General features: G+C 38.1%; 1 protein-coding gene across 2 annotated transcripts in view; it reads right to left on the reverse strand.

The window, feature by feature from the left end:
* LOC121640365 (glucosidase 2 subunit beta-like) overlaps nt 1-14604 on the reverse strand; it is a 144204-nt gene that overhangs the window by 113784 nt on the left and 15816 nt on the right. For both annotated transcript variants that reach the window (XM_041986079.1, XM_041986080.1), the window contains 2 exons: nt 11542-11608; nt 8341-8419 (listed from right to left, as the gene is read on the reverse strand). In XM_041986079.1, the coding sequence (XP_041842013.1) occupies nt 8341-8419; nt 11542-11608 (146 nt within the window). The remainder of the gene's footprint in view (nt 1-8340; nt 8420-11541; nt 11609-14604) is intronic.

The following is a 14604-nucleotide window of genomic DNA, read 5'->3' on the forward strand; positions in this document are numbered from 1 at the left end:
ATCATGTCCTACATCCAGTAAGAGTGGAATCCTAAGTATGGATAATGTCTGCAGATATTAAACTTTAAAGTTAATATAAGTAATGGGAAGGGAGAAAAAAAGCCTACACACATTTCAGGGTTGAATGCAGACAGTAAAAATTAGAATTACTCTCTTAATCACATCCATACCCAAGAATCTCCAGAGAATGTACTCATTTAATCCTTGGATCACTGCAAGCTTATAAGACTGACATACATGTGTATGAAAGCAGAAATTCTTGCAGGCAGATGAGAATTTCCTGAATAGAAAGGATCTCTGCTTTTTTCAAAGGAGCGAGGCAGGAAAACAGCACCAGAGGCCCAGCCCGTGACAAAACAAAGAGATTAAATGACCTGTGAATGTGACTTTCCATTTTTCCATTAGCTCACACACATCTTAGAGGCCTGCTGCCCCCTTCTGGAGGCTGACGAGATGTCACCAGGCAGGATGCACTACAACGCCTCCCTTCTCTTTCATGTGTCCTTCCCACTGCAGCCTTCTTGGCTGACTAAATCTGTAACAGTTACAGTCACAGTTTTATCTGGCTTGCAGAGCTAATAAGCTGTTCCTATGTGGTACTAAAAGTCAAAATTGGTGATACCTACCTGATTCAGTATGTGTCACTGCCCTTCACTTCACCAATGTTTTTACTACTTTCTGCCTTTCAGATGAAATATAGGTTAAATCTGCCCTCTTGAGACACAAAAACAGAAAACAAACATGTCAGACCCCCTTTTGAGGTAAGATTTCTGTGCTGGCAAGGGCCAAGTGTCAACCAGCTCAAACAGATGGTGTAAAGAGCCGGGCTGAGAGGCTGACCTTGGTCGGCAGTGACGAGGGGTGGGAGGGCACCGTGAAGTACCCAGTGTTTGTTTGCGCAAATCAGTGGATGTTGATGTGAACATCAAGAGAGCACTGTTGCCAAGATGGGAAGGTAGAGTCATGTCAGGCCTGTTTGCTTTGCAGGTGCTTTGGGACTCTGCGGGATGCTGTCAAGCTGTCACTATGACAGAAGAATGTCAGAGGCGGATAAACAGCTTTGAGAAGGTTTTTCATAACTGCTAAGTAGCACATACCATGCTTCTGCCTATTTTTATGTTTTCCATTTAAAAAAGGAGCTAGGTGGCGTCTCCTTGTAAGAAATAATTATTCCTTATTTGTTTGCATTACCCTCTAGAGATTAAGGACATTCAGTTTATTGTAGATTTTACCTTTTGAAGATTATTAATTTGGAAAAATGTACATAATTTCTTATGTAGCATCTTTAAGAGCTTTTATTAACAATCTACAACATGCCATTAATATCTAAAGAAATGAGCTAATTCATACATTCAAAGAGCTACAATCCCTAAACGTTATTAATGTTGCTTGATAATTCATATAAAAAGATAAATTATTCATCAAATTGCTGTTGCAATGTACGGATCTAGAATTTACTTCAGTCCAAGTCCAAGTGCTTTATTTTTAAGCTCTTAAACAGAGAACATAATCCAGTTTACGCAGGCTACCGGCTCTATTGTGCGGGTAATTCTTCATATACTTGTTTGTGTACTACACTTGTTACCTGATGACTCCTCCAGGGGGCGCAATACACAACTCAGACCAGACGAAGTTGCTGAATTTATAGGGTGAAAACAAATATTAAACATGGTGACAATAGGTTAGAATTAGTTTGAGTTACAGATAAAGGTAGAAAAAAACCAAACCAGCCGTATTGCAGATGGTTTGTTAACACAAGCAGATTGTGTCTTGTCTTCGAAACTTTCTGCCATTTTTTTCAAGCTATCAACCCTCAGACTAATCTGGTCAATTTGGTCCTTATACTACCCTCTAGCAGTTACTCACATAAAGCAGCAGGCAAACACGTAGTTTTAATTTCTGCAGGCACGCAAACAAAACAAACCTTCAAACAAATTATGCAAAAATACGTAAAGGCAAACATGATCGTCATGAGAAGACGGCTTTAAATTAGCATTTTATTTATTAATTGGTGTAACAAGTGTTTACCTTTGAAACTACGTAAAATGTTCTCAAGTCATTAATTGCTAAATTAAACCATCTGTAACATTAAAAATAGACAAATAAAGAGTTGATCAAGTGGGGAGAAAATATTAGGTTGACATCTTAATAAACTTTGATGTGTTTTTACTCATTTGTTTGGCTGTATCTGACTAAATCTTAATGAAATGTCACCTTCAACAGTGTCTGACTGATCAGAGCCATGTGTATGTACGTGGGGCACATACCTCTGATTAATCTCTGATTAGTAATTCCCCATTGATTTAATATTTTAGACTTTGATGTTATATAGATCCACTTTTTCTTACAAAAGAAAATAAGTCTGGGAAATTTTGGTTGGTTAAATTGATGTGGAACCCAGAACCATAAAGCATCACACTATGTAGACACTAAACCAAGGTAAGGTACGACCTCTTCAGAGACAGTACCTTATAGCCTCTGAAAAATGTAGTATTTAGTCTACCTGCGCTGTTCTGTGCCACACAGAATCCCTGAAGATAGTTACTGATGCCAAAGAGATCATTATAATGAGATCTTTGAGGTTCTGTATCCTCCAGTTAGTCCATGCACCACTGCTTCCCACATACACTACTAGACTTCTGCCTTTATAACAAAAATCAGCTCTTCCAATGTATATAGAAACCCCTAGACTCTGACATTTTTTTTTCTTTTTAAACTTTAAAACAGGAGAGACTTTTGCAACTACCAACAAACCATTATGGAGAAATCCCAACCTTACTTTCAGTTTGTTCCCCCTTCAATCTACGCATACAAAACATGAAATTCCCTCAACTTTTCCTTTTTCTTGTCAGAACCAAAAAGGTGCATGAACAGCATAGGTTGACTTTTTTTTTGATCAGGGGATTTCTTTCGTTCTCCTGTTCAAAAGAAAAGAAAAACGTGATATTTTGAGTCTTTCAGTTTCTGCTAGACTGAGTACAGAGCAGGCAGAGTGAAATTCACCTTTGCACAAATGTGTATTTCTCGAGAGAAGGCAATTTCCTGTGGCTCTGTTCACAAGCACATTGCAGCAGTCCGAGCTTGGTCACACATCAGTGGTCCAGAGAATGCATTCTCCATCGGTAAATGCCCAAACAATGGACAGTTCTTTTTTTTTCAGAGGGTTGCTAGGAGTTCGTTTTGTGCAACACTTTGAGTTTGAGTATTGAAATTATATTTCCTACTCTTCACCTTCTCCTCTCTCTCCCATGCCAATGATTACCTAAATGTGAGTGAACCTACATTAACAGCAGTTTCTTCAGGAATGGAAGGTGATAACATAATGATAGAACACAGAGGGAGAGCTACTTCAGAGTATCCCTTTTCCCTTCTGAGTGCAGCACTTCCTTTGATCATCAAATTGTTCTCCCGAAAATCCACTCGGTTCTTGAATTATCTTGGCCGCTGAAGTGGAAACTGAATTTTCTTAGGAGGCCAAAGCTTCTTAAGAGAAAGGAGAGGGGAAACTAATAAAAAAAGATGTGAAAATGAAACAAATTGAATAAGAGAGTAAAATCTGTATGATCCTTATTCTTGAGGATGATAGAGGGAAACTTATCACAGTCTTCAGATATTACAACTGAGCACTGATAACTTCCTTCGCCTGCTCTCACACAATGGAAGAACAAACCGAATCATTGCTGTTTGTGCTCAATGTCTCTGGTCTTTATTCATCAGTTCAAATAGATACACACATACACAATAGAGGATGCATTGGCTCGAAGATAACAAATGCAATGTTAATAAAAACTCATACATAAATAATCCCCTTTCAATCGTGCCTTAAGACCCAATAGATGTATGTAGTGATGTTTTGTTTTTCTAACTCATTCTTTAGTGGCAAATGCTTTGTCAATTATTTTATTGTGATTATGTGTTGATGCCTTTTACTATTTCTAAATATCTGTAATGCCTTTGTTTTATGTAAAGCACTCCTGTATATGAAAATGTGCTATACAAATAAACTGCCTTGCCTTACTTTGCTGTGGCAAGGGAATCGTTGGGCTCTGATCTTTCTGCAGTGTACATTGGTGACAGCGCTTGAGTGTGAAGACTATAAAAATAAAGAACAGTTCAAATTTCCCAATATGGGAAATTTATTGAAAGTTTGGCATTATTACCAATGTTGTTAATCTAGAATATGAAGTACATTATATGACACTGGATTTTTTTTTTTTTTTTTTTTTTTGCTTTAGTCTGACCAAAGGAGCTCAAAATGCCCCGGTATCTAAATGCTTAACTAAACTTGGGTTAGGTGCGTCACATTTTTTTTGTAAAAACATATATAAATATTGCCAAATTCCTGATAAATTCCTCTCATTCAGAAATTATAAGCTTTCCTTTGTCAGACTGCAAATTTTAGCATAGATTAAACTTTAAAACATCAGTTAACATGAAAACAAAAATTGTCACAATACATCTTTAATTATAGTATAGTAGAGTAGATAAACTCAAATTAAAGTCTATTTAAAAAAAAAATCTTTAAATTGGACTTACAGTGAACATTTTCCATGCATGGTCATGCAGGACAATGAATTCTAAGACTTTATCTGTTATTGCGGTGGCATTACAACTTCCCCAAGTTTTTTAAAAGCATTTGCAAATGATTGTTGTTGCTGCAGTTCATTGTGCTTTTCCTTTAACCCTTTAAAGCTGGAGCTATGACAGAAAATGACTAGGCACAACTCTTTAATAGTTTGCGCTACTGATGTAATTCCAACAGGTTCTGATTCTGTTTCCATGGTATCAGATGGTGTTAAGACAGAGATACTTGCCGATCCCGATCATCTTACATTTGGCATGATCGGCGAGTGTTTCCAAATGCTAAAATCAGTATGGCCCAACTCTAGATTCACTTCTTCATTGTTTTTTTATTTTGCAATACATGCATAGAAAGAAAGAAATAACAAAATATAATTTCCTCCAGGTTATGCAATACTACAAACAATGATACATTGGCACGTACTACAAACTAAGACATTGAAATATGATTTAAAAATTTGTTAAAAAATAATTGGAAAATTATTAACAATTGGAAAATTGGCACAGAAAAGCATTAAATTAAAACTCTTAACTCACGGGTGTGTAAAACATTTCTGGCCTGGTGCTCTGCTCTAATAAAATCCTGACTTTACAACATGAGCATCGTCTGACAAAACCACCAGTCAAGTAACTTAGAGACAATTCCAGTATGATAACTTCCCAAAGACTTAAGCATTTTTTCCACACAGTGTTGCAACCATAGACTGTATATAAAAGATGGACAGAGCCTGTGTGACGTCACCCGTAGGGCTCTGAAGAGCAAAAGTGAAGCTCCTTGGGCGGTTCCTACTATCACCATCTTGGCAGCATCACGCCTGCCGTCAAATGGGCAAAGTGGCGGAGCTGAGACGGGTGGGCTGTGAGCGTGGGGGTGGATGATTGACGTTCATCAATCGGTAGCTAAGAGCTAACTGAGCCAACTCGGATCTAACGTGGGCTAACTGGCTAATGAAGGTAGGTGAGCTAAAGCTAAGGCGCACTGTTAGCCGGCTAAAAACCGCAGTTGTTCTGCACTCTCCATTCTTGCCGCAGATACATGTCAATAAAAAGGATACACCCCTAATTATGCTGAATTTCACTATTAAATAACATCCAAACGGATGAGTTTGAAAAAAATTCACCCCCCACACAGTTGTCATTAACTTGACCTATTAGTCCTAAAATGTTTTTTTTTATACCAAGCTTTAAACATGTTTATTTCTGCTGTGAATTGGATCTTTTTAACATGGGAGTCTATGGGGATTTGCTCTGTTTTGGAGCCAGCCCCTAGCGAATGAGGGGTGAACTGCAATTTTTTTGCCCTTCGGCATAGGCTTCACATTTCACCACTGGAGGTTGCCGCTTGGTTGCAACACTGGACATACTTGGAACAATAACTCGATTCTCTTTCTTACATTTAAACTGGGACAAGGATGGTGGGCCAATTAAATTGCCAGATCAAACTTAACAATAGCTAGATTCCACCATGCATGTAACCATAGCGAAGGATAACAAAGAGCATAAGAGCTTATAGTCAGAGCAAAGAAATAAAATAGTTATCATGTTTAGAATTATTGCTTAAATGAAATAAATCCCTGTCTGACTGTACATTCAATTCATGTCAAGTAAAATGTGACTGGCCAGATCTAGTATCACTTAAGATGTATTTACTTTGCTTTCAAAAATGATGGTTTCAAACACCAAAGCACTGTTTTTGCAATCAGCTTTGACAACTGAAATCTCTCAATGAGCTAATTAATTTCTTTAATATAGATTAAACAAATCAATTTTGTCTTATCTTATCCCTCTCCTTGTGGGAGTCTTTCTAACTTAACATTATAGGTTTAGAGGAGGAAAAGCTCTGAGAGAGACTTTTGTACAAACATGCACTGGTAGCCATAACATGAAAAAGAAATACAAGGTACACAGAGAGAGACGAGCTCCACGCTCTGTTAATCATTACTTTGCTGCTATTTCTTTACACAGCAACTGTTCGCTGTTGTATTAAGGCTTAAAATAATGTGCATTACCTTTAAAATAATGAACCTTAAACATCCAGCTCTTATATTTGGATGTTTATAGTACAAAGCACATATGCTGAGAGAAATCTGTAAGGAGATAAAGACTAATACAGAGCCTTTCACCAGTTGAATTGTATATTGCCTGTTATGCGCTAGCATTGCATCCTGATTAATTTGCTGAGGAAGATCACAATTTTCTGTAGTTGCAGATTAGTACACACTTTCAGGCAGCTATGTTCATTAGGATGTCTATCCATTAACCTGTAGCAATCTGCAAGTCTCTGGTGTGGGCTACAGCTTTGGAGCTGCTTGGGTTTTACTTACTTGCATGTTACATAATCTCCAATTTAGACAGGCGGAAATAAGTAACCCAATGTCAGAAACACGTTGGAAGAGTGAAGGACAGTCCTACACTAACCATAAACACAGTCAGGCCTAATTTTATTTTTTTTTAATTACAAGCTACAGGTGACAAGCTTTGCAGTTTCTGTCTTACATTGGGAGAACACAGCTGCTAACTGTGTGTGTTTAATTGTGCCTACAATTTACAGGGGAAAAAAGGAAAATATGAAAAATACAAGAAGAAAATTTTAGCTTTCGTCTTTTTATTTACAGCTGATGTGTGCTGTTTGGTAAGAGGGAGGCTCAACAAGTCTAAAGTAGAACAGACAGCTGCACTCACATAGCAGCTTGAGGGAAAATCACTGTTGGGAAACTGTGTTCGTCCTGTTCAGAATTCAAATGAGTATGAAGGAAACCCGCCTGAACAATTGGAGACAACACTAAGCCTTGGCAGACATGCACACAGTCTAGCAAAACAACAACATAAAAATCTTGATACTTAAGAGGAAGATTGTAATTTTGTGTCATTCCTAATGCTAATATAAAGAATCCTTTGCTGAATGAAATGTTGCATCAGACCAATGAGTGATCTACTGTATATTGGCAGTTGCATGCAGGTCTTAGGTCCAATGACTGCCAACGATTCCAGTTTCTAAAGAGATTAACTCCAACCACACTGATATGGTAACACCTTTTAAAGTGTTTTAAAGCTAAACTCATCTCCAGATACAGATTTTTGCACCGATTATGAAATAATCTCTGGCTACAGAAACACCACACACATACAGGCTGGTATAAACAGCAGGTTAGTTGTCTTGTTAAAAGAAAATAAAAGAAGAAAATCAAAGCTGGTTTGGACTGAGACAATAAGTGGAACCATTACCCAAAGTAAGAGATTCCTTTTAAAGCGCACTCAGAAATATACCAGGCAGGAGGTTCATTCTTTGCAAGATAAAACCATGATATTGGAAGAGTCTGGTTCAACCTCATGTTAACTCTGACAACTTCAGTCACCTATATGAACTAGTCAGTAATTATTTAATATACACTAATAAATCAGAGCTCTTCAACACTCAAAAACCAAAAGGCTCCTTTAAGCAACTGTGGACTCAACTGATGCCTGTAAAGCACTAGGAGGCTGTAACAAGATATCAAAGGGTTTCCTGCCTGCAATCTTGCAATCCCCACTGTGTAACGTCATTAAAAGTAATGACTGTTAAGGGGTACAAAAAAAAAGAAAAAAAAATCAAAATAAAGCATGACTGCTGAGCAGAAGAGTAAGACAACCCAATTTTCAGAGGGCCTGCATGATGGTTTGCACAAACTCTGCACAGTGAAGTCTACATCAAAGAGTCATCAAAAGGAAACCTGACCTGTAAGAACCGTAGGTATGAACTTCTAGAAAAAAATTACTTACCATTGCTTCATCCTCAGAGAGAAGCTGCTGCTCATCATGGACGAGCACCACTTTAGCCTTGACTTCATTTACCGATATACTGTGGGGGTTATAAAGAAGCGTATTAGTATTCCACCCTGCTTTTTGGTGAATATTACAGGTTGATCTTATCAGGATGCAGTGAACATATCAAGGTCACCCCCAGCTACACCGATACCAACAACCTGGTCACAAGGCATGCATCTTCATCAGAAAAATTTCAACCTCATATGCTATGAGGCAACTAAAAGATTTTTTTTTATAAGAAAAAAGATCAAATAAGAGATTAAATAAATATTGTACTCTTTTTTTTTACCAAAAGAACATCATCTTAAGGTCAAATTCTGCAATTTATGAAAATCCCACCTGCAAAACTAACTGACAGTGAATTAAACTGCTAATAAACTTCACTTGGAGTTTAGCTGACATTCATATGAGCAACCTTGTCCTTTTGCCTGTCTCACAACACAATGTACAGAACGGCATAATCAAAATTAGCCATGCCGCCTTTTATCCTACAAGACTAAAGCCTTGTCTTTAGCCATTCTCCCATACTCATATCCTCCTTCCAGAGGTTACGGCTAAACTGCCTCTACTGAGCTGAGATAATGACTGCATACCCAAAATCAATCCCTGGAGTCCATCAAAAGCGGAAGTGCAGGCAAACATACAAAGCGAATAGCTTGTTCCACTACAGAGGATCAATGCAAGGGGTAAGTGCTGGAGAGAAACAATAGCTTTCAGCAATGTGAAGCAGCACAAAGGCTTCAGAACAACGGTTCTAAAAATCGGGTGTGAAGAAAATTGGCTTTGGCCCCAATCACTGAGGGTACTTCTACACATATAGACAGCTACATCATAAAAGCAGGTGCTTTGCAACACACACCTACGGTAGGTTTCACTGAGGAGGCACGTAATAAATATTAAGGAACTCACAGATCCACAGTGATGAATCCTGACAGAGTGGAGTGGATAAAAAGCACAACCTGTTCGTGGGCCTTTGGGAGGCTCCATCATGGTTCATTTCCTGAAGCAGTTGGTAGACTCTATTTATAGGCAAGCATACTGGTACCAGTTAATCCTGCACTGGGCTGCCAACTGCCTGCCAGCTGGCACAGTGGGTTGTACTTGTGTGTGGTGCATTGAAAGGTTTGAGATGAAATAATGGTGACGAAGACCGGATTCTACATTAATAACCATCGTGCGAATTGACAAAAGGAGGCTTTAAAATCTTTAAAAATTCTGAGTTAGGCTGAAAAATCTTAACCAGTTAGCAGGAAAATAGTATTTACTCTGTGTTAATGCACATATCAAAACACAATTATGAGCATAATGATGTTTCTGAACAATTCTTCATGTGTTTCGGAGTGAATTCAAAACTTTATGGAAACAAATGGCAGCAATATCTCTTATGAATCAATTATTGGTGACTAAATGGACACAAAATTTGGATTAGTTTAAAGTATAAAAGACATAATAATCATCTGTGAATCAGTCTGCATGCAAGATAATTTGCAATTCTAATGAAGTGGATTTAGAATGGGATAATGTTTTACTAAGTGTCATTAGAGATGAAGCCAGACAAAGAGCTTTTTATTTAGTAAAACACAAAGGGTCTGCAGCGTGCATATTAATCCAGTAAGCAAATTCCCTGGAAACTGCAACCACCTGGTATCATTTCTGGCTTTGCATTTATGGGAACAGCAACTAAATCATGTTTTGACATGTGAACTGCAAAGCCTTACAGGCATACATATACAAAGCCTTCACCTCTTGTTTTATTCAAATGGGCATTGATACATGTCCTGAATCAAGATAGCATGCTCACCAAATCCACTGGTTGACACACTGAGACAATGGCTGTATAGAAATGCACAGAACTTGCAGATATTTCAGCTTAGAGATGTGTTTGTTTAAACTCAGTTCATGGAGAGACACTGCTTTGGATGGAGTGGGTAGAGCGGATAGATGGTTTCAGAGCCGAGTCGGGGGGGGATTGGGGTGAGGGTGAGGATGGGGAGGGCAGAGGGGCTGAAAAATGGTACACATCCAATTGCAGGAATGCATAAATGGGCATATAGCACCTATCGCCTAGAAAAACGCTGCACAAGCATTCCGTCCTCGAAAACAGCCATATGTTTTATAGCGCTTTAGGTTTACTACGCCCCTCCAAGAGAACATACCCAGTTAACTTAAGCAGTATTGATTTTTTTTTTTTTTTTTTTTTACTTTAAACGTGTGAGAAAGTGAGGAATGTGAGGGTGGAGTTGGCTGCAGAGGGAAAAAGCATGAAGAGGACAGTGAGGCTCATCGGATATCTGTTTTTCTGCCAGCCACCAATTTACACATCTCGCTTGGAAGCAGAATAAATGCCAATCTCTACTAAGCTGAATGACATGCAGCACTTATCAGTGGCAGAGGCGTAAAACACAAGCTTTCTGAAACTTATAATTCTACAAAACAAGCAATATATGTTTTCATTCTGCTTCATCTTTCTCCTCCTTTATGCTGTTTCTGTCTCGCTTTGTTGCATTAGAAACATTTTTTGAGGTCTTGAAGAGTTATAAGAAGGTGGATTTTTAGCCCATTTGACAGGAATACAATGGTTCTTTCAGCTATTACATACAGTTTTTCAAATTTTAGCACAATTCTATATGATTCAGAATTCAGGAGGTAAGCCATTGACAAAACTTTAGGGACAATTTATTTTTTTATTTGCTAAAAGAAAAGAGAGAGAGAGAGCGAGAGAGAGATACCACTTAAATAGATTTGACATAGACAACCTTTTCTCCCCCTACACACATCAGCATTCATGCCCACTGTGCTATATTTCTAAAAAGGCACAGCAGGAGATGAAAAGCTCAACTGGGAGCAAATATGCTTAAAGAATTTCTTTAGTATTGGATTTCATAGCAATCTAAATAATGTGACAAAAAGCCTTTTCACACTGCCAAACGTAGAATCCTACAGGGAAAACTGCTTCAGTATAAAAATATCACTGGCGGCCTTCAAACTAACTGAATCAGTGGATTCTTATTATGTTAAAACCTCTACCAGCACAATCAAACCAAACTGTTATTACAGCACATTTCTACTGCAGCTCTCTCACAGTTTCAAGCTAGTGTTATAAAATCTAGAGTCATTAAAACTGGGGTTTTCAACATTAGTCGGCATATTACTTACCTGCCATCTTTATTGCTGTCCAATAACTGGAAAAGGCTGGTTATAGTGTTATTCTGATGTCTGAGAGCTGAAAAAGATAAAATTATATCATAAACACAACTGTTCTTGTGATAAAACCAATGCATGACAACAACACAAACGGGGCAATATCTTTTATATAACCTTGTAGGATTTGTTCTTTATCACTAGCCACTTCTATCATTACTAATCCATTTCAATACAAACTGAGAGGCAGCAGAAAGCTGGATTTAAAATATGAGGAGCGGGGGGCGTTGGGGGGGGGGGGCAATCAGGCAATGAGTCAGTCACGCTGTGCATGAACATTTGGTTTCCCTGTTGGGGGGGGGAAAAAAAAAAACTGTGTCAGAGTCCAGAATGCAATCAAGAGGCTTTGTGCTGCAGCGGCTGGTATGACAGTGATTTCCCTCTTCTCCATTCATATTCGCAGGCAGATTAAAAAGAGATGCAGAAAACTTCCTCAACCCCCTTTCCAACAAGCATGTGACCCCAACTGATTCATTTTGTGAATGGCATTCATTGGAGTGGGAGGGAGAGGAAGTTCTCTCATGTTTAGAGCTGAGCATCTCCCAAATCAACAGCAGCCCGAAGAATGCAAAAGGGGCAAAATGATTGGCCCCTAAGTCTAGGAAAAGTCACTTTACATTATGCTAATTGCACATCCGCTGCAATTACCTTTTCATACTAATTACAAAAAAGCTAATTGTGAAAATAGCATTTTTTCCCCCCATAACATACAGTACAAAGCGCCTATGCTGAGAGCAATCTGTAAGGAGATAAAGTATTAAATAAACTAAAGCCAAATTCATAAATCCAGCCTTGCCAAATGAGAGCTTTAATGCTGTTTTAGAAGTAGAAGTTTTAAAAGATGCAAGGTTATACACCCACAACATGACTAGAAATCATCAAATGTCAATGCAGAAGGCAGATTCTTCCCCCCCACTGTTGAGTCTTTGCAACCACGGGGGGGGGGGAAAAACATGATTTGCTAATATTCTCCTGCAATACACACATCTGTCATATTAGCAGCCCATTCTTTTGTTTGAATAGCTCTCTATTCCCAGCCTAATGCTTGACATTCTCAAGCCATCCCCTGATCGCTGCCTCACAAAAATGAGTGCACAAAGTAGGAAGAGAGATGGTCTCATCCTTCTCTTGACTGCAAAGCTGTAGCTATGAAAAACAACCATAAGGAGGATAGATGGAAAGAGGATGAGAGAGGAGAGAGAGAGGGAAAAAAAAGATGGAGTGGATGCGAGTAGAAGGGGGTAAAAGGTAAGAGGGAGATAGGGAGAGGAAAGAAGAAAAAGGAGAGAGAAGAGGGAGGGAAAGAGGTTCAAGACACTGGCTCTTTAGGCCAATGGCACATATAGGAGGCTATGTTTACTAATGGACACCATCAGTCATCCACACATGTTGCCCTGGTGATATCAGAGCGCACTCGTAAAATAAGAGAGGCACATAGAGAAGAGAGAAAATGGAACATATCAGCAGGAGTCTGCAGATCTATGCCTAGCCTACAGACCGGGTTATCCACACAGAGCTTTCTTTGTTATTGTGGGCTGTGCACTTCCAGGCAGGGAAAACACATATTTTCTTGTCTTTAATAGACAAGAAGCAATATTTGTGGGAAGGAAATTACCTCTTTCTATGAAAAAAAAAATGCTTAGAAATGGAAACAGATCAAAAGGCTGCAGGTTTTCCACTGAGCTTTTACTTTACTGAAAAGAAGAGGCAGCATTAATGCTCATATAACCTGAAATAAGAACCTAAATGGCAAGTTTAATGGTGAATGTTTACAGTAATGGCGTGACCCAAACAATGCATTATTATTAGAAAATACTGCAGCCCAACAGGAGCACACAAAATAAATAAGTTACTTATTTAAGTTTGTTTGTAGATTTATCAAGTTTGTGATTGTGGTTGCTGAAACTGTAGCTTTATTTAAGGTTTCTGTAATATTTTAACAAAATAAACCTGGTATGACAGAGGTTATCAAACGAGATAATCTATTCAGCTGCAAAGGAGCTCTAACATCCATGACAATAAGAATATAAAAAAAGGGTTTTTTGATTGTTTTGTTTTTTTATTTATTTACTTATAATGAAGCTGGATATTTTCTCGATGGCTGAGAATTAAAGGTAACTACAATAAACTATACATCAAGGGTGGGGAAGCTTTTCTCTCTCTGGTGCTATTTATATTCATTAAACATCCTCAGAGGACCACACTCAATTCATAAACCCATTCTATGTGATCATTCTGAATGCATAAAACCACTATTATCTTTTTTTTTTTTTTACTTATTTTTGCAAACATCTCTAAGAGTCAGTCTTACATTTCGTTTTTCATGTGTTCACTAATCCCAACCCTGGCTCGGATATTTGCCTTAATGTCAATTTTATCACACAAATGTGATCTGTTCTCATAGAGTTTTTTAATAATTTTATTCAGTTGTTTGAAATTATGTGACGTGCCAGATAAAAAGGTTCAAATGGCGATATACTTCCTAGAGGCCTTACGCTCCTCACCCCTGCCTTATATCATTAGATTGTAAACAATGCACAAACAGCAAGCTGGTATGCCGCAACCAAGCACAAAGCCAGACTAAACCTGAAGCAGCTGCAGGTAACACAACTCCAATTAATTTCCATATTTATAATAAATTTAAAGGCCTGCAACCTTTTATTCAGAAAAAAAACTGCATAAAGTCATAAATGAGAACAAAACTGTTAAGCATGTCTGAGTAAACTAATACTTGATTTACAGTATGTGAAGATAAACCATCATCGGAGGTGTCTGATGGAATATCTTGCTAAACAGAAATATCTCACTGCCTGACCATTCGGAATAATTTGATGTCAAATTTTCCAATTAAAAAATGCAGCTGCTGTAATTTGCAGATGAATCAAATTAGTTAATCAAAGTTCAACACGCAACTACAGCAACTAAAATAATGATTTAATACATCGACATGTTTCTCAGTCAGTATATTTCTAATGGGCTACTGGCAAGAAATGCTTTTGCCAGATGTTGGCAGTTACC

The sequence above is a fragment of the Melanotaenia boesemani genome, chromosome 5 (assembly GCF_017639745.1).
Source record: "Melanotaenia boesemani isolate fMelBoe1 chromosome 5, fMelBoe1.pri, whole genome shotgun sequence".
Classification (NCBI taxonomy): Eukaryota; Metazoa; Chordata; class Actinopteri; order Atheriniformes; family Melanotaeniidae; genus Melanotaenia; species Melanotaenia boesemani.